Source organism: Plecotus auritus (assembly GCF_963455305.1).
Source record: "Plecotus auritus genome assembly, chromosome: 3".
Classification (NCBI taxonomy): domain Eukaryota; kingdom Metazoa; phylum Chordata; class Mammalia; order Chiroptera; family Vespertilionidae; genus Plecotus; species Plecotus auritus.
Window position 1 is genome coordinate 176721250 of NC_137772.1, and position 22799 is coordinate 176744048.

Sequence of the window (22799 nt, forward strand, 5' to 3'; positions counted from 1 at the left end):
CGAAGGAGGCAGCATGGAGCTGGGACTCTGGAGTCCGAGGGCCTGGGTTCTAATCCTGCCTTTGCCAGGTGGTAGCTGCATGACCTTGGACAAGTCACTTGACCTCACTGTGCCTCATCCAATGAAAAGCATGCTTCCCTGGCCCGCATGGCTCAGTGGTCAGAGCGTCAGCCTGTGCACCTAAGGGTCAAGGTTTCAATTCCAAGTCAAGGGCACGTACTTGGGTTGCAGGTTCAATCCCCGGCCCAGTCTGGATACATGCAGGAGGCAACCAGTCGATGTGTCTCTCTCACATCAATGTTTCTCTCCCTCTCTCCTCCCTTTCTTTATTCCCCTCCCCTTTTCCTTCCCCTCTCTCTGAAAATCAGTGGGAAAAATCCTTGCCTGAGGATTAACCAAAAAAAAAAAGCATGCTTCATAGAGAAAATATGAGATTACTTAATTTTCATAAAGCACATAGCACGCTGCCTGGCACATAGAAAACAGTATATATCTGCTTTGCCTTTGAAGTAATAAGCTAGTGTCCGGGGAGACCACTTTGGATTCATTGGGTGGTGATCAGCTGTCCCATGGCACCCAAGTATTTATAGAGGCAGGCTCATTCGATTCCTCTTCCTCTCTTTTAGAATTGAACCACCAACCTGCCCATTGCTAAGTTCTAGGATGACTGTAGCTTACCCCAGTCTGGTGCCTTGTGTGGGTATAGAGTGGGATGAGCCAGGGACTGAATGGAGAGGCCTGGGGGCGGGAGAGAGGGCCACTAACTCACCCTTCATCTGTCTGTCACAGCGTTGTATTCTTTGCGACCTACCTGACCCTGGCCTGCTGTTCTGGACCTAGGTATGATGATGGCTTGAAGAGCAACTTGTGGGAACATGAGCAGGATCTTGCACATTCTGACCCCAGGCCTGCCTGCCACCAGTGTGCTGTGCACCCCTAAGAAGGCCCATCCCTCTCTGGGCTCCTTCATGTAGGGCTGCACCTCCTTCCTTTACTTAATACCTCTGAGGTAGGAGGAGGGTGGACAGACCGATGGCACATGGAAATGTGGCTAAAGAAACAGCCTCCAAAAAGTGGAGATGGGGCTGGGCAGAGACCCCCCTTCCCTGCAGGGGTGACCCAGCCTGCAGCTGCTGGCACCCCCCCCCCCCCCCCCCCCGCCACCCATTCCTCTGAATTCAGTGGCTTGCCTTGCAGGAGATATTTCCCCTGGAACCTGATTCTTCTGACCATCTTTGTAAGTGATCTGGGGGGGCTAAGGGCAGATGCTGAGTGGGGATGGAGGGAGGTGGGCTTCAAGGCCAGGATGTCTAGATTGGGGATGTCTAATGTGAGGTCACTGGGGGAGAGGGGTGTTTTCACCCCACTTCTTTTTTAAAAAATATATTTTTATTTCAGAGAGGAAATGAGAGAGAGAGAAAGATCGAAACATCAATGATGAGAGAGAATCATTGATTGGCTGCCTCCTGCATGCCCCACACTGGGGATCGAGCCTATAACCCAGGCATGTACCCTGACTGGGAACTGAACTGTGACCTCCTAGTTCATAGGTCAGCGCTCAACCACTGAGCCACACTGGACGGGCCCCACTTCTTCCACAAAGATATCCCACCCTCTTTCCAAATGGGCTTAGTCTCTCCCTCCCCCACTCCATCCACTATCTCTTTTCATTGCAATTTTGTGTTTAAGAGGTTTGCATGGGCCATCCACGAGCTCTGGATAATGAAGAGTGGGAGGTCTTAGAAAGGGGGGCAGAGCAGGGCTGCAAATAAAAGAAAGGTACAGCTGGCACGAGGCCTGTTGGGATGCTATGTTGCCAGGCCCAACTCCTGGAGGTAACGTGTGTGAGTGAAGTCGACTCAGAGTTGAGGGGTATGTGCAAGGGGTGGAGACCCAGGCTGGACCTGGAAGGTGTCTGGGCCCCAAAGTCCGAGTCGTGGAACATTTCTGCTTTTCCTTTCAGACCCTGTCCATGGCCTACCTCACTGGGATGTTGTCCAGGTAAAGGGGACAGGGGGTAGGAAGGGGGCCATAGGGGCCCTAGGCCAGGCTTAGAGCCCGGGACTCCCACACTGTGGGTGGAAATGCCCCCAACTCCATCCTCCTGGGAGCATTGGGAGGGGGAGGGTCTTAGGCAGAAAACGCTGGCCTAGAGCCCTCTCCCTGTGCGCTCTGCCGGACGGTGTCCCTAGGACCTGGCTAGGCTGGTGGGGTGGGGTGGGGATAGAGGAGACCAAGGTGACCCCTGTCAGGCTGCAGCTTAAAAGACCCGAAACTTGAGATTATGGAAGTTCCCACCTACAGGCAATAGCATAAACCCCTCCCACCCCCATCCCCACCTCTCCAAGATCCTTCTAACAGGTTCGGGAGGTCAGGGCCCAGGAGAAAGGCCAGGAAGCAGGGAGAAGGAAAACCAAAAAGGAGACCAGAAAGGAGAGAGGGTGGGGGCAAGAGCTCACGGGGCAGCTCTGCAGAGGAGAGTGGGCCTGGGCGGAAGGCCAGGGGCGTCGAAGACCTGCTGACCCCTGGCCTGTGCCCCTGCAGTTACTACAACACCACCTCGGTGCTGCTGTGCCTGAGCATCACGGCCCTGGTCTGCCTCTCCGTCACCATCTTCAGCTTCCAGACCAAGGTCAGCTCCGGGGCCTGTGAGAGGCAGATGGGGTGGGGGGCTCCAAGCTCAGTTCCCATCTGATGAGAGAGAAAGGGGATGAGTGGGGCCTGGGGAGGCCACCTGGGAGAGGTAATGGGGAAGGAATGCTGGTTCTGCATGAGCACGAGGTGGAGGCCTGCTGGACAGGCCTCAGCTAGCAGCTGACCTCTCCGTCCTTGCAGTTTGACTTCACCTCCTGCCAGGGTGTGCTCTTTGTGCTGCTCATGACTCTCTTCTTCAGTGGACTCATCCTGGCCATCCTCCTGCCCTTTCAATATGTGAGTCTGGGGGCTCCCAGCGGGCCCCATAGGGCGGGAGGGAGCCTGCCAGCCAGAGGGTGCTGTTTTCTCCCACACCCTCCAGGGAAGGCCCAGAGCCAAAGGCTCACAGCCTGCCATCCTATCCGGCCCCTCCTGGCACCTGCCCTGGGCTTGTTGGCAGTGTAAGCAAACCAACAAGGAGGCCTTTCTCAGCAGGCCTGGGCACCTGCCTGCTCCATGAGCCACATCCGGCTTCACCTTTCCCATCCTCCTCTCTAGGGGGGCGGGGAGGCTGGAGGGGAGTGTGCCACGGAGTATTTAAACCCTTGGCAGGGAAGGGTGCTCTGGAGCTCCGTGGGGCCACCAGACCCCGAGGGGTCCTGAGGAAAAGCCTCCTGGGATCAGCCAAGTCCAGAGGGACAGACTCGGGGCAGCCAGACAGGTGGGGGTCCGGCACGCAGCTGTCCCCACCCCATTGGAACATCCATGGGGCAGCCAAATCTCAGCTCTTGTACAGTGCCCAGCCTGCTCTGGGAAATCCAACTAGGACTTCCCAGGGCTCAGTGACCCATTTTGGGAACTAAGGCCTCTGCTGATGGAAGAGGGCAGGTTGAGGGCATCACAGGAGGGGTTTGAGATCCTGGGAACCCAAGAGATGAAACTACATTATTGGACCCCTGCTGGAGGCTCAGTGTTATTAACCCCCCCCCCCCCCGCCCCTCTTGGTACTTGGTCAGCCCCACCCCTTTTCTGCCAGGTTGGGAGCAGCATTCCTCACCCCCATTGCCCCAGCCCCCAGCGCTTTGCTCCTAGGACAGCTGGATTGGTTCTAGCATTTCCTTGGCTCTTCCCAGGATCCGGTTGACAAAGGGAGGGGCCGGAGCTGGCCTGGGGCCCTCTGTGTATCTAAAATCGGGGGTACAGGGAGGGGCCCCAGAGCTTCAAAGAACCCTTTATTGACCCTGTCAGGCTGCTGGGATGCCTGTGTTTCCAGGAATCTTCTGGGAGAAGGCCCCACAGGGGACACAGCTGATGTGGTACCTCTCATAGGGTTTCCACGGGGTGCCCCTGCGACCTCAGGGGCTGAGACTGGGAAGGAGTGCGGTACCAGCCTCTGTAGGCAGCCTCCTCCTGCACAGCCGGCAGGAATTCCACATGGACCCCACCTCACCCCTGAGTTCAAGTCTTTGTTCCCTTCCACCCGAGCCCCTTACCAGCACAGGCAGAGCCTGGGAACTCCCCACAGAGAGACAGACGGACTCTGTGCAGGGCAGGGAGGGAGGAGCTGCCCCAGGGCAGCTCCAGGCTGGGAGAATGACAAGCCAACGGGAAGTCACTCTGGTGCTGCCTGAGCCTGGGGCTGTGTGGAGGGAACAGGTGCAGGTCAGGCTGGGCGCTCCCTGCCAGGCCCTCCAGGATCACTGTTAGCCTGGGGTTCCCCCACCCACCCTGGACACACAGAGAATCGGGGATCCCTGTTGGGGACCTGGCATTTCTTAGGAACATCTGGGGAGGGTTGGGAGCAGTGAGGAAGGGTCCCACTAAGGTCTGTCCCACGTCCCCCATTCTCTGGACTGAGCCCTCCTCCCTGCCCCACCGCCCCATCTGCCATCCCTAAGCCCACTGTTCGTCTGCCCCATAGGTGCCCTGGCTCCATGCAGTGTATGCCGTGCTGGGAGCAGGCGTGTTTACATTGGTAAGTGTGGCTCCCTAGGGGCCCCGCCTTTGATTATCTCCCCAGGCCCTCCACCATCTCTGCCTTTCTCATGGTCCTCCCTGAACCTGTGTGACGAATCTGGGGCAGAGCAGGGCTCAGTGCTAAGGTCAAGGAATTCTCTCTGGTCTCTAAGACAGACCAGCTAATCTGGGTAGAAGGGGAAGGAAGGTTGGAACAGCAGGATGGAAGCTTTAGACAGAGCTGGGAAGAGGTGCCCCTCACGTCTGGGGAGAACCAGGGCTGCTTATGGGGGTGGGAGAGTGAAGGTCCTGGCTACATGGACTAAGTTAGTTGTTGCTCTCCTCGGGTAATCCAGGAAGGCTTCTTGGAGCAAAGGAGATTCTGAGCACCCTGTGAGAGAGATGCACTTAGGCTGAGCTTGTTCCTGACTGTTCCCACCACACTGGGAGTGTGGATGAGCACGACTGCGATTCTGATAACAATAACAGCTAAAGTTTATTGAGCACTTGCTCCCCTCTCCTCTGAAAGCTCCCTGGGTACACTTCATCCTCACCATAAAATAAGTTCTGTTTTTAACAAACTAAGGTGAGGAACCCGAAGCTCAGAGATGGTAAATAACTTGTCCAAGGTCATCCAGCATTCAAGGAAGTGGTAGGGCCAGATTGGGAACAGGATGGTCTGGTTGCAGAGCCCCACCGGCCAGGTGGGGAAGGGAGTGGGTGGCTGGAAGCAGATGCCAGGGGACAGAAGGTACCCAGGGGCAGACATTCACCTGGAGCAAGACTGTGTGTTGACCCTTTGCTCAGATGAGCTCCAAGGGTGACTGTGATGGTGCTCCAGGGTCCACCATGGGGATAAACTCACGTTGGTGACATCTCCTGGGTGGCGGTACCCAAGTAAACTTCCACTGCCAGCAGGAGCAGTCTCCTTGCCCTCATTGGAGTGTTCAGCTCAACTCAGTCTGGCCAGAGTTCTGGGCGTAGTCACAGGTCCCAGAGGCTTGTGGGTGATAGACTGGGAAAGCAGAAACGGGGGAGTTAAGGGGTCAGATATGTGAGCAGAGGTTTTGGATAGATTGGCAAAGCAGGAATGGGGGTGTGGTCAGTTCGTTCATTCATTCCCACAGGTCTTTATTGAGCACCTACTATGTGTGATGTGCTGTGTGCCCAGGATGCCACAGTTAACAGGAAGAGCAGGGTGTGTGGCACATGGTAGCATTCAGTAAATATCTGTGCAATGAGTAAAGGACCTCCAGGCTCAAAACTTGAGAGTTGGAAGAACCTAAAAAAGGATCTAATGAAACTCCAAGCCCCTCCTTCTACGGATGAGAAAACTGAACCCTAAAGGAATTAAGTGATGTGTTCCAGGTTTCCTGGCAAGATGATGGCATAGCAACAAAGTGTGGCTTTGGTCAAGACTAGGGTGACCAACTTACCCAGCTTACCCAGAACTGTCCCAGTTTAAGCACTGACATTCCCACTTCTTGGGGGGCCTCGTAAATCTTGGGCAAACCAGGATGGCTGGTCACCCTACAACACTTAACTTCCCTTGGCTCCCGGACCAGCCCTCTCTCTTCCAGGCAGTACATGCTAAAGACAAGTTTAGACTAGGAGGATGGGGCAGGAATCTGCAAGGAGGAAAGAAAGAGGGAGGGTCACACTGGAAGGAGTGAGCTGCTGGGGCCTCAGAGGGGAGCCAGGGTTTGCCAAAGACAAATGGAAGAAGAGGGGTCAGTGCCAGGTTGGGGCGGGGGAGGGCGGGGCCGAGCATGATGGGTAGAGGGTAGGGGGGTTCACTTGGCTTCAAGAGGATCAGGTCACAAGTGTGTCAGCTACGTGGGGAGGCTGTCGGTACAAGTAGAGTTGGATGAACATTAATCCGTTAAATTTGTTTACTAATCCCTTGTGTTATTAGAATAATCAGAATAACCCAACCATCTGTTCCACCCTTTACCTTTCAACAAAGCACTTTCACACCTGTTACCTCATTGGGTTTTCACCTCCCCTGGGGAGAGAGGCATCACTGATGTTATAAGACCTGATTTCACATCTGGAGCCCTGGGTGTTAAAGGGCTGGCACCAAGTCCCAGTGCCAGGAATAGGCAGATTTAGGACGGGACCCAGGTGTCCTGTGCTCAGGCTGGTGCCATTTCCAGTGACCCATGGTCCACCTCAAAGAAGACAACTTGAAGAAGAAGAAGGAGGAGGAGGAGGAGGAGGAGGAGGAGGAGAAGGAGAAGCGGGAGGGGGAGGAGGAGGAGAAGGAGAAGGAGAAGAAGACTATTGTCTTGGAGTTGGGGGAGGCTGGGAGGTCTCTCCAGTAACTGCTCCCCCCAGCCCCTCCCCCCATCATCAGTAGTATTGCCCTTTCTACTGGATTATTCCCATCAGCCTAGAAACAGGTTCTGTCCTCCCCTACACACACACACACACACACACACACACACACACACTGCTCCCTACTCCTTGCCCTGCTTTTTTTCTCTCCATAGCACTTCTCATCCTCTGACAGACTCAGTATCTTTCTGATTTGTTTGTTTCTCGTTTGTCTCCCTCCAGCAGAATGTAAATTCTTCCATGGCAGGGACTTGTGTCTGGCTTGTGTATCGCTGCCCCCCCAGTGCTTTGAACAGTGTCTGGCACACAGTAGGTGCCCTTGACATTGTGGAATGAAGGGATGCCCGAGAGGCATGGCTGAGGTGCTGTCCACGGGGCAAAGGAAGCGGCTGCACAGTTGACTTAAGTGCTGCACCAGCTTCTGTGAGTCACAGGAGAGGAGGAACCACAGGGCTAATTAATTACCCGTTAATGTCTCCTTGGGAGACAACACACCAGAAGGCCCTGGTAGGGCTCATCCTTCAGGTTATGTAAACAATGGTCAGGAACCTGGTGGTGCCTCCCCCTGCTCTTCGCCCTGCCCTCGGTTGTTGGGTCAAAGGAAGGAGGACATACAGCAGGTCCCCTGGGTTCCATGAGGTAAAGGAGAATTGAGGCGGGGGGCGGGGGGTGGGGGTGGCGCTCGCTGGATTTATTCCCTCCCTCCCACCCCTCAGTTTCAGGTAGAGGCCCTCAGAGGCCCAGCCCCACAAGAACTAAGGTTCCCGGCCTTCCCATGAACTCCCAACTCAGAAGGCCCTTGGCCTCAATCTGACCTCCATCCAGCTTCAGTTCTGTCCTGTGGAATCTGCGGTCACCATCCCCAGAACCAGCGCCCAGCACCCCTTCTCTCTCCAGCTGCCCATCCTGGCATCCCCTACCCTGGTGTGGGGCATTCTCAGAACCCTGGGGGGCCCTCCCTGCACTGCAGCTAGAAAAATTAAAGCACTTAGCGCGTCCCTGCCTTGCTCGCTGTCTCAGGGAAGATGCTGAGGGAAGGGTGAAGAGAAGTGTTAGAGGAGGTCCAGACCCCCTGTGAGAACCAGCCCCCTCCCACCAGCCTGAGCCTTGGCAAAGTTAAGAGAATCAAATGGTTTTCTCTCCTAGAGATCACAGCCCCTCCCCATTTCTGAGGGCAGGGCCACCAGCTGGACTGGGCTGAGACTGGGGGGTTGGGAGCCCAGGTGTTTAGGGTTGTGGCCCAGCCTTGAGAGGCAGCCCCTCCTAGGCCTCACCCCATCAGCTTTGGTGCATTCTCAAGAGGCCTTGGGTTTTCTGCCTCACCCCACCCCATCCCCACTGGGCGCCAGACCCTAATGCCAGTAGAAGTGGGTGAGTCAGCCGAAATGTACTAACCGCAGGGTGGCCCCATCCTCCTCTCCACTCTAGTGCCTTCTCAGGTGCTTTCTGCAGAAGCTCATGGAAAACCAGGCAGGACAGCTGGAGGGCTGGGCTGGGCTGATGGGCAAGGTGGAGGGGCTGAGACCGAGCAGGAGGGCTAGGCTGGGAAAGAGGACGGGTGGGGCCGAGGGCCTGGCCAACAGGTTTGCGGCTGTGGAACCACGGTGCCTAATTAATTATGCCTCCATGCCCACATGACTTTGGGCAGGTTGCTCTACCTCAGTTAGTTCTTCTTTGGGGACTCCCAAAAGCTATGGAGCGTCTCCAGCCACCTAAACCAGAAGCCAAGCCGGAGGCCTAAGGAAGAAACTCGGCAGAGGATTTTAGAAATTAGGTGATGGGCCTAATGAGACGAGAACTCTCTCCGCCTGCCCAGCCTGGCCAGTTGGAGGCCCTCGGGAAACATCCCAGTCTCCCTGCTTTAAGGAAGATGAATGAGAAGCTGTGTGGATAGGCCAGAGGCTGGGAGACTGGTTAGGAGGCCCCTGCAGTGTCCGATGTGCTGGGACATTACCCTTTAACTCGGGGAAGTTGAGTAGATTCCTCCAGGGCAGCGGGGAGGCTGGATTGACCAGTAATTGTTCCTTTGGGGAAAAGTCTGCCCAAAGGTGCCCCCCTCCCTGGCCTCACCTCAGTTCACTTCCTGGAGTCTCACCTCTCAGGAACCAGACCCAGAGCCCCCTCTCCCCAGCCCAGGGGTGGAGGACTGAGGGAGATGGTGATTCAGAGGCCCCGTGGGGAGCGGGGCAGGGGCAGGGGCAGGGCAGGGCAGGGCAGGGCAGGGAGGGGAGGAGTCACTGCTCTCACATGCAGGGGGCATTCTCCAGCGCAGAGCCAGGAGAGGCACTATCAGAAGGGGCAGGGGAGCCTGCAGAGTGGGAGGCAGCTCTCCCGCTGGCCACACACATCCCACCCAAACCACATTCACGGCCTGGCTCCTCTTCTTACCACTATGACCTTGGGCAAGTTACTTGACCTCTCTGCCTCAGATGCCTCATCTTTAAAATGGGGCTAATATGAACCTCTCACAAGACTGGGTAATGATTACATACGATAACATGCACAAAGAACATGGTAGTTTCTCATCTCCTGTGGTAGCTTGTACCCTTACTGTAAATGTTAACCTTGCCATCCGGAGCCCTGGATTCGGGAGCCAGGGTACCTGGGCTCAGATCCATTCTCTGCCACATTTTAGCTGTCAGGTCTCTGTGCTCCGTTTTTTAAATCTATAAAATGCAGATAGTAATAGTACCCACTCCATAGGTCGTTGTAACTTCAAAATGAATTAATATATGCAAAGCACTTAGAGCGTGCCCCACACATCATCAGTGATCAATAAGTATTACCTATTAGTAGTGGTCAGTTGCCTAAGGTCAGAGGCAAGATTTGAACCCAGGTCTGTGTGACTTCCCGATCCGTGTGCTGGAACGCTGTATCACACTCCTGCCCTCCCTCATAAGACCGCCCCCGGTTCTCTCACATACTTTGTACACTGCTCCCCTTTTATCCTGGGCCAGCTTTCTGCTCACGTGCCTGCCAGACCCTGCTCCCACAGCGGCCCATTTGGAGATGCATACCAGGACCCAGGGCTACGTGCAGTTGCCTGTGTCATTAACATTTTTGACACGGAGGTCAGTGAAACAAGAGAAGTATGTAACACTGGCCCCAGGCAGCTAGTGGACTCAGCACCTCTCCTCCCTCACCCTGACCCACATCTCAATCTAGGGCACAAGGCTTTAGGCTCCTTGTTTCTTCCTGAAGAATCCTCAAAGCCCAGGCTCACTCTCTAGCCCGGAAGGTGGTGGCAGGGTCGGCTGGGCCCAGCTCTCTACATCCCCCAGGAAGCCTGCAGTGCTCTTGGCCATGAGCTCTGTTTGCACATCTCTTCCCACCTCTTCTGTCCTTACACACATGTGCACGCACATGTGCACACAACACCCACACCCGTGCGCGCGCACATGTGTGCTATGCCCCAAGGAGTGTCACATGGTGGGAAGCGTGGGATTTGGGGACAGGGACTCGAGCTGCCCTCTTGGCTGTGTGAAGTGGGCACATCACTCACACTCCCTGAGCCTCAGTCTCCTCAGCTACACCATGGGCTCGATCGTACAGCACCTGCCACAGGGGCTCGTGCTGAGAGGTCACCACATCTTCTTTTGTGTGACATTAATCTTCCTTTTTAAGTTTCCTAACTACATAATATATGAATACGCTTATTCATACATTTCATTTTTTAAAATCTTAAATAACAGAGGTAAGGCAAACATTGCTTTGACCATGTCCCTCACTGCCTCCCCCAGGGATAACCTCTGAGATCAATATCCTTCCAGGCCTTTCTATACGTGTTTTATAGATACTTGCTACATAGGCTCCTATGAGGTTTGCCTGTTAACATAAAAGGGATCATCTGATATGGATTTTTCTGCAACTTGTTTTTTTCCTTATAATAGCATATGTCAGTGATGTCTCTGGCCCAGAACTGCTACCCACAGCTCTCACCCGGTCCTCACCGATGGAATCGGGTGTTTTCAGGGTTTCGCTGTTGGAACCAGTGCCGCAGGGGACAGCCTCGGGCGTGCCGCTTCGTGCACTCCTGCTGGCATTTCTGTAGGATGGACACGGTCCATGTGTTATTTTCTATGCTGATTCAGCGCATTGCAACCTCAGCTCTTTGTATTCAGTGCCTGTTTATTGGTGGCTCTGAGCTGGCCTGTCCCTGGCCTGCTCCCTCGCTGCCTCACGCCTGGGAGAACAACAGACCTAAGCCTAAGCCCTGGACACAGCAGGGTCAACCCGAGTGTGTAGCCAGGGGCCCTGGCCAGGTCCAACGCTAGCCAGTTGGGTGAACCAGGAAAGTTTGCTTTGGATCCTCTGCCTCTGTGCACGCCCCCTCCCTCCCTGCAAGCCCACTCTACCCCCACCTTCATCAGAATGAGTCAGGTCATCTGGCTGCGGCACTAGATAAATGACTGCCAGCACGCCGGTCACCTGCTCTGAGACTCCTTCCCTCATATGTAAAATAGTGACAAGAGCACGCACCTCCTAGGGCAAATTGGGTGAGTGAGATGAGATAAAAGAATAGTGTGTAAAAGGACTAGTCAGACATCAGCCTAATCCTCCTGCCTCTTGCCCATATCCCACTTGCTCCCCAGGCAGGGTCTTCGGTTGGCTACCAACTCAAGTACCTGCCACCCTTTTTGTGGTTGAACCATTGTTTAGCTCTCAGCTGAGATCTTGGCTGCCAGCTAAGATGTTAACTGTAACCAAGATACCTGCTCTCAACCAAGATGTTAGTTAGCAATGCTTACTGTCACCCAGGGGCATTATTAGTAGGTAACTTTCCCCTGTAATGAATGCTTGCTAATAATATAATCTCTGATGATGTCTTTTGCTCTCATTCTATTATTGGTTCTCTGAAGGCAAGTTCCCTGAAACATAGTAGATGCTCAATAAGTATTGCTGGGAATAAATGAATGAAAAGCCTTCAGTTGCTTCACAGGCATGAGGTTGCAGTGGTGGGTGATGCCAGGCAGTGGGGTTGAATTTGGGGCAGGCTATCCCAATACAGATAAGCATCCGTGGCCACAGGCCCAATGGCAGGGGCAGAAATCATTTCATTCCTCTTTTCTCCAAGGGAAGAGCCAGCTGGCTGCTCTAAGGGGCCTCCTGGGTGAGTGCTCCTTGGAGGGGCCTCCCCCAAACCTGGTCAGGTCCCAGCCTTCGGAGTTGAGAGATTGATTTTCATTAGCTCACTCAGGGGTGACCAGGCTCTGGGCAATCAACCAAGCAAGCTACTGATTGATAAGTCAGATCAGCAATTTATTAACTTCTGCTGGCAGGCGTGACTGCTGAGCGGCTTGTAGCATTGGGTTGGCCTCTCTCCTTGCTTGTTCTCTCTGCAGAAGGAAAATGTTTTGGGGAACCCAAATCAAATTCAGGAGCGTAGAAAGGAGCGAGGTGATTCTAAAGAATGATAATAGTTGGTGCTACATACATTGTCGTATATGTACCCTCAAAACCACACGGAGATGGGGTCATTACTACTGTCTACTGTCCCATTTTGTAGATAAGGGCGCTGAGGTCATGTGGGTGATGGCTACTGAGGGACGAACCAGCACTCAAACCCAGGTGTTCTGGCTCCAGCCCTGTGCTCTCATATGCCCTTTGTCAGTGCCGCTGAGCCCAGAAAGGCCGACATACCGTGAACAGGGCCCTCTCGGCCCTGGTCATGGCTCCCCATTTTTCTTCTGTTGAGGCCACACGGCTTCCCTAGTAACATATCTGCCTCCTCAATGAGCCGCGGGAGACGCTGGAGGCTCAGCAGCAGCATACACATGTTCTCAAGAGAGCACCTCTCCTGCAGATAATAACAATAAAACCACATTAATAGCTACCATTCATTAAGCGCTTACCATGTTTCAGGCGCCGTGCCAGGCGCTTTGCACGCATTATCTTTCTGTCACAACAACCTCAGGAACGTTGTTTAGCTCTCATCGGTCTTAGAGAGAAATGCCTTGCCCGGGGCCCGCCACTAGTGGGTAGCGGAACTAAGACTAGAATCCAGTCAGTCTGATTTTCAAGCCTGCATTCTTAACCAGCCCCCTCCACACCTTCGAGGGTGACACTCCTCCAGGGCCCACTTGCTGGACTTGCTCTCTGTTGGAGCCTCTGCCCCCTGTGCCCTGGGGTCATTGGCACTGAGGTGGGGTCCACACAGGCTTCTGTGGGGCTGCACCTAAAGCAACTCCAAGGAGCCTGGGACCTAGAGTCAGGGAGTCAGTGTCTGGGGTGAAGGAAATGGAGCTGGGCCCAGTTTCCAGGGTAAAGTGTAAGCTGGCCCCTCCCTCCATCTCCTTCCCCCCTGCTCTTCCCATGCTGAATTTCCTCACCCATCACCCCATGCCTTCTCAGCCTAGCAAACTCCTACTCATCCTTCAAAGCCCAGGTTAAGTGTCACCTCTCCTGGAACACCTTCCTCCTACCCAATCAGCCCTAATTATGGCATTTACTGGTTTTTATTGTACTCATCTCAGACTCCCTACTAAGCCGTGAGCCCCCCAAGGCAGGCATTTGTGTCCCCCATTGGCTGCAGCTCTCAGCAAGTCGCTGGCACCCGCCCTTGCCCCATGCATATGTATCGTATAATGAATGTTTCAGAGAGTCCAAGGATTACAGGGCCATGCACAAGTGACGGAAGAGCCGGGCACAGCCCAGTTAACAAGAATGTGAATCGATTTAAAGAATTCCAACCCCATGTGGATCAGTGGTTCATAACCTTTGAGACGCTGGTGGAACTTTTTGGCTTCTTTCTCCCAGAAAAGTACAGCATGCCTGTCAAATTCCATATGCTACTTCTTGAGGGGTCCTGCTCCGTATGCAGGGACCCCAGAGAAGAACTGTTTGGAGGAGTCACTGTAGACAGTGGGAAGGCCTGGTAGGGAGCAGCAGGGTGGCCGAGAGGAGCCATCTCTCAGGGAATAACTATTCATAGTCCAGTAGGTCAAAAAGGCGCCCTGGGGAGAGCCTGTTTCCTGGCAGGAGGCACAAACCCGTGTGCTGTCTGCATGCAGCAGAGCTGAATGGTGAAGCATGGGGGCGGTAGGGGGGCCTGCTCAGGTTCAAATCCTGGCTTTGCCATTTCCTAATTGTATAACCTTAGGCACGTACTTAGCATCTCTGGGCTGTGGTTTTCTCTGGGAGTAATAGAACCCCTCCTCAGTAGGGATATTATTAGGACTAAGCAGGCTAATGTCTGGAAAACACCTAATAAATTTCCATCCCTGCTCACTATTACTTGAAGCATTCATTTGTCTTCTAAGAGCAGGGCCCTGGGGGGAATGGCAAGAAGACTAGGACTCAGCTTGAAGGTCCCTCAAGGCCCCCTCCTCCAGGAAGCCTTCCTGGCTCCCTGCCACACCCACACAGGGCCAGGTTCCTGTGATCAGCACCGGGTGCTTTGCTTACACTCATACCAACACCTACTTCCCACTAGACTTGAAGCTCTATGAGGTAAGGGATCTTGTCTGTTTTGTTCTTTACTGTATCCCTGTGCCTGGCACATAGTAGGTGCTCAGTTAATAGGTGTTAAATTAGGGACAGAGGTGTTGGGGAAGTTCCAGATGCTGGGCTGGAAGGTCACTGAGCAGTCAGACAGCAAGTGATAGTAACAAAATCAGGGACGGGCCTGGGTGGGGACACTGGGCCCCCTTGGTCAATGTCACAGTGACTGGACCTTCTGACTTCTCCTATCTCTTCCCCTTCCCTCAGTTCCTGGCATTTGACACTCAGTTGCTGATGGGTAACCGACGCCACACGCTGAGCCCCGAGGAGTATGTTTTTGGAGCCCTCAACATTTACCTAGACATCATCTACATCTTCACCTTCTTCCTGCAGCTTTTTGGCACCAGCCGGGAATGAGGGGCTCTTCCCACCACCTCTCCCTTCAGAGAATGCTCCCTCGCTGGCCCTCCCCACTCCCTGTGCTCCCGTAAGCCCAGATATAAACTAGCTGCCAGCCCAGCCTGTGGCCAGCCTGCTCTCTCCCTCCGCCCACCCCTCATCCTCACCCTCTGTAGCTTGTATCCATGCCCTGAGGGGCCCTGCGGAACCAAGGTCACCCCAGGCCCTGTGCCGCCCTCTCCCCCAGTTACATCTCCCAGACTGAGACGGTCCAGGCCGGAGGCTCCTCTGGGTTTGAGGACCCAAGGGACAAGTGAGAGGAGAGCAGCAGGGTTTCGGAGGGAAAGAGACCCTAGGAAGCCTGGCTGAGGCCTGCACCCCACCAAGATGCCTCCCAAGGCTGCCACAGCGGTGTGATGGGGGGCACACGGTCCTGTGTCCAGGACACCCTCCTCTCTCTCTTTCCAGGTCAGGCCTTGTAAGGAAGGGGGTCGGGGCATGGCAGGGAGTTGAGGTGAGGGTGCTCTGCAGGGTGTGGAGGGGAGGTGGGTAGGCGGTATGGCTGTCCCAGGCTGCCCATCTTCTCTCAGCTCTGAGACGAATGGCTTGTTCTAGGGACTGGAGCCCTGGGGCCAAGAGCACCCAGAGAGGCATAGGAAGGCAGTGCTATCTACCTCCTGGGTCGTGACAGAGCAGTTGGGGCGGGAGGTGGGAGCAGGAGGCCCTGCTCCTACGTGGGCCCCAAGGGAGGTGGGCGCAGGGCAGCCAACTGGGAGGTCTGGGCTCTGCAGTCCTGCCAGGTCACCCCGACCTGCACCCACCCGGGAGGCCTGTGGGGCTGGCAAGACTGAGATCTATTCCTCTCACCCTCTTCTCTTGGTCCCCAGGATGCTCCCACAGGCCTGGGGCGAGTGCTCTGCCCTGGAGGACTGGATGTTCTGAGGGAGAGAGAGTCATTCTAACTGAGCCAGCCCCATCTGGAGGGACTCCTACCCTGCCCCCAGCCCTTCCACAAGGCCTTTCCACACATCCCATTTCTTAAACCCTCCCCCATCTCATGCCATTTGCTGGCTTATCCCTAGCCAGGCCTCCTGAGGCCTCAGTTGGTTGTGCCTATGTCCCTTTCCCTAGCTTCTCTGGCCACTCAGCACGGAGTCCCTAAGCCCCCTCCACTCCTTATCTCCTCATCTCCCTAATTTGGAAGCTATCCAGCCAGGGCCAGTCCCACGTGATGAGGCCAGGGCTCCTTATCAGCCTCTAGGCGGCTGAGATCTCTGGCAGGGAATGCGTCAGCCACCCAGCCCCCTGCAGGCCCTGTTGGGGAGGGGACCAGGGGGCCACGCCTGGGGGAAGCGTGCAGCCATTGCAGCCAGCACGTGCGAGCAGCCAACCCTAGGCCAGTGGAAAGTTACTGGGTGGGGTCAGGGAGGTTCAGAGTGGATTCCTCTCCCTCTAGATACCTCTTACCCCTGTCTGAGGGGCCTGTTTGCCCGTGGGGAGGATGACTATGGATGCTGTCTGTGTTCCCAACCCCTCCCTCCCCACCCTTCCAATTTTCAGCTTTCAATAAATATTGCAGAAGTTTTATGGCACCTTGGGTATTTGAGGGAATAAGGAACCAAGAAATGATGGTGCTGTTTGTGTGTGAGATAAAGGCAATCGTGAGCATGGGTGAGATGCCTACTGTGTGTTGTCCTAAATTAATCCATTTCAGCCATCCTACAAAGGTGGTACTCCACCCGTTCCCATGGCAGAGGTGGTCAAGGGGCTTGGAAATGAGCCCAGGGTAGTATAGCTGCAATGAGGTTGCATGGTGGTCAGGCCCTGGGATTTGTCATCCTTGGTGCCAACACTGGCCTTGCATCTCCCCTCCCACTGCTACTACCGTGGTTTCCCCCTTGGACACACGCTGGGAGGCCGGGTTCGTGGCATTAGGTGAGTGTTTCTTGCTCTCTGTGATTCACAACTGCTATCAGCAAGAAGTAAGACCATGACCAGGGTGGCACAGGGGAGGCACCAGAACACATATTTCCACTAATACCCTCATCCAGTTGCCCCTTCGTTCTTCTCCTGATCTCTTGCCCCTGGTCTGAGGGGTCAGAATCCCCACCCCCCTCCCCCCACCCCCCGCCCTTAGCCCTGCCACTCTTGGGCTAGGCCCTGGTCTTGCTTCTCAGAATCCCTTCCCCAAGCCCTTCTCTTCCCAGGAGAGTTTATACAGAAACTGGGACTTGAGAAGCTTATCTGAGGCTGAGCTCCAAGAGCTGGGCAGAGGGGAGAGGGGAAGCCCTTGAGGAAGGGGCAGCTCAGGGCCATCACCACGCAGAGTATGCTGCCATCTGCCCCTCTGGGTCCTGAGGGCACACTGAGCTGGCAGCAGAGAGGTCCACCTCCATCCAAGCCCTGAGGAGCCCCGGGAACACCCGGATGGGACTTGGAAGGAGGAAGGGCAGGGGAGCAGGAATGCAGGATTAATAGAAACCTGAGAAACCTAAAATGGGCAGGTGTCACAAGCTGCAGAGGAGGAGGGGACCTGCTGGCCCCTCACATTTTTGGCAGGGGTGGGACTGGGTCCAGGAAGGGGTAGGTTGGGTTTCATAAAGCTAGAGGCAGCCAGGAATCTGACCATCTGTGATGTGAGGTCAAAGGTCTCTGCTGAGGGGAAGACAGACCAAGGGATCCGCTCTGGAGATTGCAGACTGGGGACTTCCACACTGATTCCCAGGTGCGTGCTTGCCTCCTTCTGTATCGCCTGGGGAAGCCCCAGGAATCTTGGCTTTTCCATCCTCTGTGCTTCCTCCCAGAGGAGTCAGGATCGGACAGACACATTTACTCCAAAAGGCTCTCTCCCTCCCTGGCCACCTGGAACAAGTCCCAAAGCTCTCAGCTCTCCAGCGGGGCTGGGCTGTCACACCAGCACTTTGCTGCCCCCTGGTGGCCGCCTGAGGAAAAGCAGGGCCAGGTTTTGTGCGAGAAGCAGGGGGCCCTATGGCAGGAGTTGTGGGCAGGCTTCCATTCCTGGCTCTCCTCTGACCTCCCCAGCTCGCATCCCCCTCCAGCTTTCCCTTTAGTCCACCCATCGTCGCACCCCTCGGACTTACCTGTCTGCTGTAAACCACTGTGCGCCACCCCACCTGGAGCTTCCTCCCAGTGTCTGAGGACAGACACACATCCTCAGACCCAAGTGCTATCCTTCCCTGTCCGTGACTGATGGGGGATAAGAATAAAAGTAATATGACACCTGAGCGGTTTCCTTTGCCTGCCTTTGCTTGTCACTTCAGATGGCTTAGGGAGTCTGTGTGTGAGTTTCAGCTGGTTTTGGGGTGAAAGGTCCACACCAGAGCTGCTTCTCCCAGTGTATTTAAGTGTGAATCAACTCTCCTCCACGTTTATGTGGAAAAGGGACACTGGACCCCCTTTGCAGAAACTCTTGGGATCCCAGAGTTGGAAGGAATCCCAGAGAGCTGGCACCCGACCTGTCACAGTTCTCCTGGAAGCTCCTCCCAGTGGGGCGCCTTCCAGGGGAGCCTGCTCCTTTGTGCACAGTTTCTTAGAAGATTATTATTTTGACCCAAAATTTGTTTCTCTAGAACAGGGTGGGGAACCTTTTTTCTATCAAGAGCCATTTGGATGTTTATAAGATCATTCGCGGGCCATACAAAATTATCGACTTAAAAATTTGCCTGCTAGCCAAAACCGGTTTGGCTCAGTGGATAGAGCGTCGGCCTGCGGACTGAAGGGTCCTGGGTTCGATTCCGGTCAAGGGCATGTGCCTTGGTTGCGGGCACATCCCCAGTGGGGGTTGTGCGGGAGGCAGCTGATTGATGTTTCTCTCTCATCGATGTTTCTAGCTCTCTATCCCTCTCCCTTCCTCTCTGTAAAAAATCAATAAAATATATTAAAAAAAAAATTTGCCTGCTATATTTGGTCAAACATTTAATTAACTCACCCCTACTGCCTTGGCAGAGCCAGACCAAATGATTTCATGGGCCTTATATGGCCCACGGGCCGGACGTTCCCCACCCCTGCTCTAGAGGGAAAGCCTGTTGTACCTGGAACCTGGAAGGATCCCCAGAGAAGTAGCTTAGTCACCTCTCCTGTGAAGCTTTTCTCAGACCTTCCCCAGGTGTCCTGGCCACTCCAACCTCGGAGCCCCCTGCCCTGTGCCACTCTAGCTGGGTCTTAACCACTCCTTCTGCCTCCTTCGATAAAACTTGAACTCCTTGAAGGCATGAACTGTCTCTTGTTTACCCTTGAATTCGCAGGATTTGTGATACCATCTTAATAAATAAGTTTTGAACGAATGGAGGAATGGATGAATCCACTCCAGCCCTTCTATTGTACCTAAGAGGGAACTAAGGAGAGGAAAGTACAGTTACTTATCCAAGTTTATACACAAGTTAGTGACTGGGAGCAGGATTAGAAGGCACATGGAGTGATGCTCATGTTACCAAGTTCTTCTGAAGAACTTGTTTCCAAGGGTGGGTGTGAGAGGGGGGCACGTCACAGTGGAGCAGCGGGAGACATTATCCTCCCTTCTGACAGGTTTGGGTATAAATTCAAGGAAAGGAGCAGGGCAATAGTTAGGGGACTCTGAAGAGAGAATAAATAACATTTATTAAGCACCCACTGTGTACAAAGCACTTCCAAAGGCAGCGAGAGACAGGAGAGGGAGAAAACACTGACTACTGCAGGAGGGAAAGCACACACAACAGCTGAGACCATGTCTCTGAGAGTCCCAAGGAAATGCTCTTTAAAGTCGCCCCAGCAGGGAACAGGTGCTGAGATGTGGAAAGGGGAGTCCTCCGGATCATTCTGTTAAACAGTATTTTGCTATGCAGCTATAGATAAGTGGAACAGAATTTGGTATCTGGTAGCGAGGCATGGCCATACAAAACTTAAAACATATGGCATTGGTTCTGGGACAAGGATGCCTGAGAAGCCTCAGAGATACTGTTAGGGAATGCTGGAAGGGCCTCGGAGAGACTGCAGGTGACAGTTCAAAGGAAAGTTGAGGAAAATGTAATAGGAACTTGGAGGAACAGAAATTCTTGTTACGTAGTAGGAGAAAATTTAGCAAAACTCTTATCTACACTAATGTAAAAAACAGCAAAAGTACCTAATGAAGTGATGGAGCTGGCTAAGAAGATTTCCAGGTAGAATGTCAACTGGCTTATTTTGGCTTGGTACCATAAGAAACAGATAGTGAAAGAAAAGCTAAAGAAAAAATTCTTTTGTTTTTAGTCAGAATTTGGAGGATTTGTAAAAATCCCATGACAGTCTTTCCAGCCAGCAAAGAATTCTCAAAGTAATAAAGGCCTCAGGGCAAAAATAAAAACCAGGGTACGGTGGGGAGGGGAGTGTTCTTCTGGTAAAGATGAAGGCAAAGGTGTGATTGTAAAGCTCTTTGTTCATAACTCAGAAAGGTCAAAGATGAATCTAAGATCTCAGATAGAGAGAAGTACTCCTAATCACCTAAAAGGCAATGTTGTAGAGCCATTCTGTTAAACAAGAGGGCTTCTATAAAGATACTAGAGGCCTGGTGCATGAATTTGTGCACAGGTGGGGGTCCCTAGGCCTGGGCCAATCGGGGCCGTCTCCCCCAGTCCCAATTGGGGCTGGGCCAATCAGGGCCTGCTGGCCAGGGGGAGGGATGAGGGGAGGGACCACGCGAGGTTGGCTGTGGGAGCACACTGACCACCAGGGGGCAGCTCCTGCATTGAGTGTCTGTCCCCTGATGATCAGTGCGCATTATAGCAACTGGTCAAACGGTCATTCCGGTTGTTCTGGTCATTCTGGTCATAATGGTCTCTTAGGCTTTTATATATATAGGTTACCCCTCAGCAGCTTCACTGGGAGTCCCAGATAGAGAATTCCTTGTCTTAAAGAGATCTATATGTGTGCCTTTTGTCTAATGGAGTGCTCCCCCAAAACATCATAGAAAAATCGCAGTTTTCAAGACAGTTGTATTGGTAGAAGCACCACAAGCTCAAACTAAAAGGGACAGAAACAGTGCAAAATGAAGAGGCCTTTGGACTCCTGAACTTCTATGAGTGTAAGCAGGCTGCAAAAACTACTCAGAAGCAAGATGGGCTAGTTCCTATGTGGGGAAAGATGACTCAGAGGCAAAACCAGAGAGTGGAGTTAAGAGCCACAGAGAATCATTGCCAGGAAGCAATATTGGACCAATACTGGGTCAAGGAACTGGCAACATGTGCCCAGCTGGAGTTCGAATTGCTCTAACCAGTGTTTGCTGTGGGCCTCTCATTTCCTCCCTTTTGAACCAGAACCTCTATTGTATTGTCCTATGTGTGTGGGGGGTGGGGGTAGTGGGAGTAAATAACTTGTCTTTCTAGTTTTGAAGTCTTTTTAGATTGAGAACAGCCATGGAACTAAACCTGAAGAGCCTCAAATGCACAGACTTGGTTTAGATGTAATTCTGGACTTCAAGCCTGAGCCTGATGTTATAATGGGAGTCTTGGGAAGAAGTTGAATATATTTTTGCATGCGACCAGAGGATGGAATGAAGCATTGGCCACAAGTTCTCTGACCAATGGAACATGATGAAAGTGCTGTTCCAAGTGAGTTCCAAGAGTTCTCTGGCCGAGCAATTCCAGCAGAATTCCTAGTTGACCCTGATTGGTCCTCCTTGGTTCAGCAACTCTCCACTGGACCAATCACTATGGTACTGGTGTAGGATGCATTGATTGACTAGACCTAGGTCATATATTCACCCTGGAGCCACATTCATTCACGAGAACAAGGGAGGTGAAGGATGTTTCTCCAAAGGAAAATCAGAATATGGTTCTCAGAAAAAGTTGAATGTTAAGCAGGCAAAAACAACACATGTCTACCACCATAAGACAGAGACCCTGTCCTCAAAGAATTCAGCATAGTGCTATGGAGATGACAGGGAAGGAACTGTAATGTGATAAGTGCCATGCTGGTATAGTTAGATGGGAAGTCAAAAAAGGCTTCTCAGTGGCCTTTGAACTGGGTTTTAAAGGATGAGCAAATTTTAGTCACACAGACAAGAGAGAAGAGGGCCTTTGAGACAAAGAGAGCAGCCTGAACAAAGACCTGGTGGCATGGGATGTTATAATATGTTAAGAGATGACAAGTTGTCTGGTGTCGCTGCAGCACAGGAAGATGGAAGGGAGTAGCAAGATGTTGAAATGTAGAAAGGAGTCAAGTTATGAGGCACAACGTAACGCCAGATAGAACTAGGTTCTGTAGGCAATGAGGACACTGAAAATGACTAAGTAGAGGAGTGACAAGATTCGATCTGCGTTTGGGAAACAACTGTGGAAGATAATTTGGCAATAGTATCGACTTGTTAAGATACATTTTTATAGATTTCAGAGAGGGAGGGAGAGGGAGAGAGAGATAGAAACATCAGTAATGCCCAGCCGGTGTGGCTCAGTGGTTGAGCGTCGACCTATGAACCAGGAGGTTATGGGTTCAATTCCAGGTCGGGGCACATGCCTGAGTTGCGGAGCTTGATCCCCATTATGGGGCCTGCGGGAGGCAGCCAATCAGTGATTCTCTCTCATCATTGATGTTTCTATTTCTCTCTCCTTCTCCCTTCTCTGAAATCAATATGTATATAATAATTTTTTTTTTAAAGAAGAAACATCAATGATCAGAAAGAATCATTGATCAGCTGCCTCCTGCACAACCCACACTGGGGATCAAGCTCGCAACCCAGGCATGTGCCCTGACCCGGGATCAAACTGTGACCTGATTTATAGGTCAGCACTCAACCACTGAGCCACGCAGGTCTGGCAGTTTCAAGTAACTTTTAGAAGTAGACACCCTTTGGCCCAGAATATACACTGAGTGGCCAGATTATTATGATCTCTGAACGCATAATAATCTGGCCACTCAGTGTACTTCTCTTGAGTACCTCATTTATTTGATATCAAAGATACTATAAATCGTGCACCTGATCAGTTTTCCCCTTTGCACTGGCTAATAGAAAGCTCAGGGCAAATAGGTGGTTGATCTCCAGCAAAAGTCCAGAATACTTTTGG

General features: G+C 53.1%; 1 protein-coding gene across 1 annotated transcript in view; it reads left to right on the forward strand.

The window, feature by feature from the left end:
* The window catches only part of FAIM2 (Fas apoptotic inhibitory molecule 2), a 30543-nt gene extending 12532 nt beyond the window's left edge, over nucleotides 1–18011 (forward strand). Inside the window, exons 6-12 of the mRNA XM_080660581.1 lie at nucleotides 790–840; nucleotides 1198–1237; nucleotides 1964–2001; nucleotides 2545–2632; nucleotides 2836–2931; nucleotides 4556–4609; nucleotides 14635–18011. Coding sequence (XP_080516707.1) covers nucleotides 790–840; nucleotides 1198–1237; nucleotides 1964–2001; nucleotides 2545–2632; nucleotides 2836–2931; nucleotides 4556–4609; nucleotides 14635–14784 — 517 coding nt within the window. The 3' untranslated portion in view covers nucleotides 14785–18011. The remainder of the gene's footprint in view (nucleotides 1–789; nucleotides 841–1197; nucleotides 1238–1963; nucleotides 2002–2544; nucleotides 2633–2835; nucleotides 2932–4555; nucleotides 4610–14634) is intronic.
* The last annotated feature ends 4788 nt before the right edge of the window (nucleotides 18012–22799 follow it).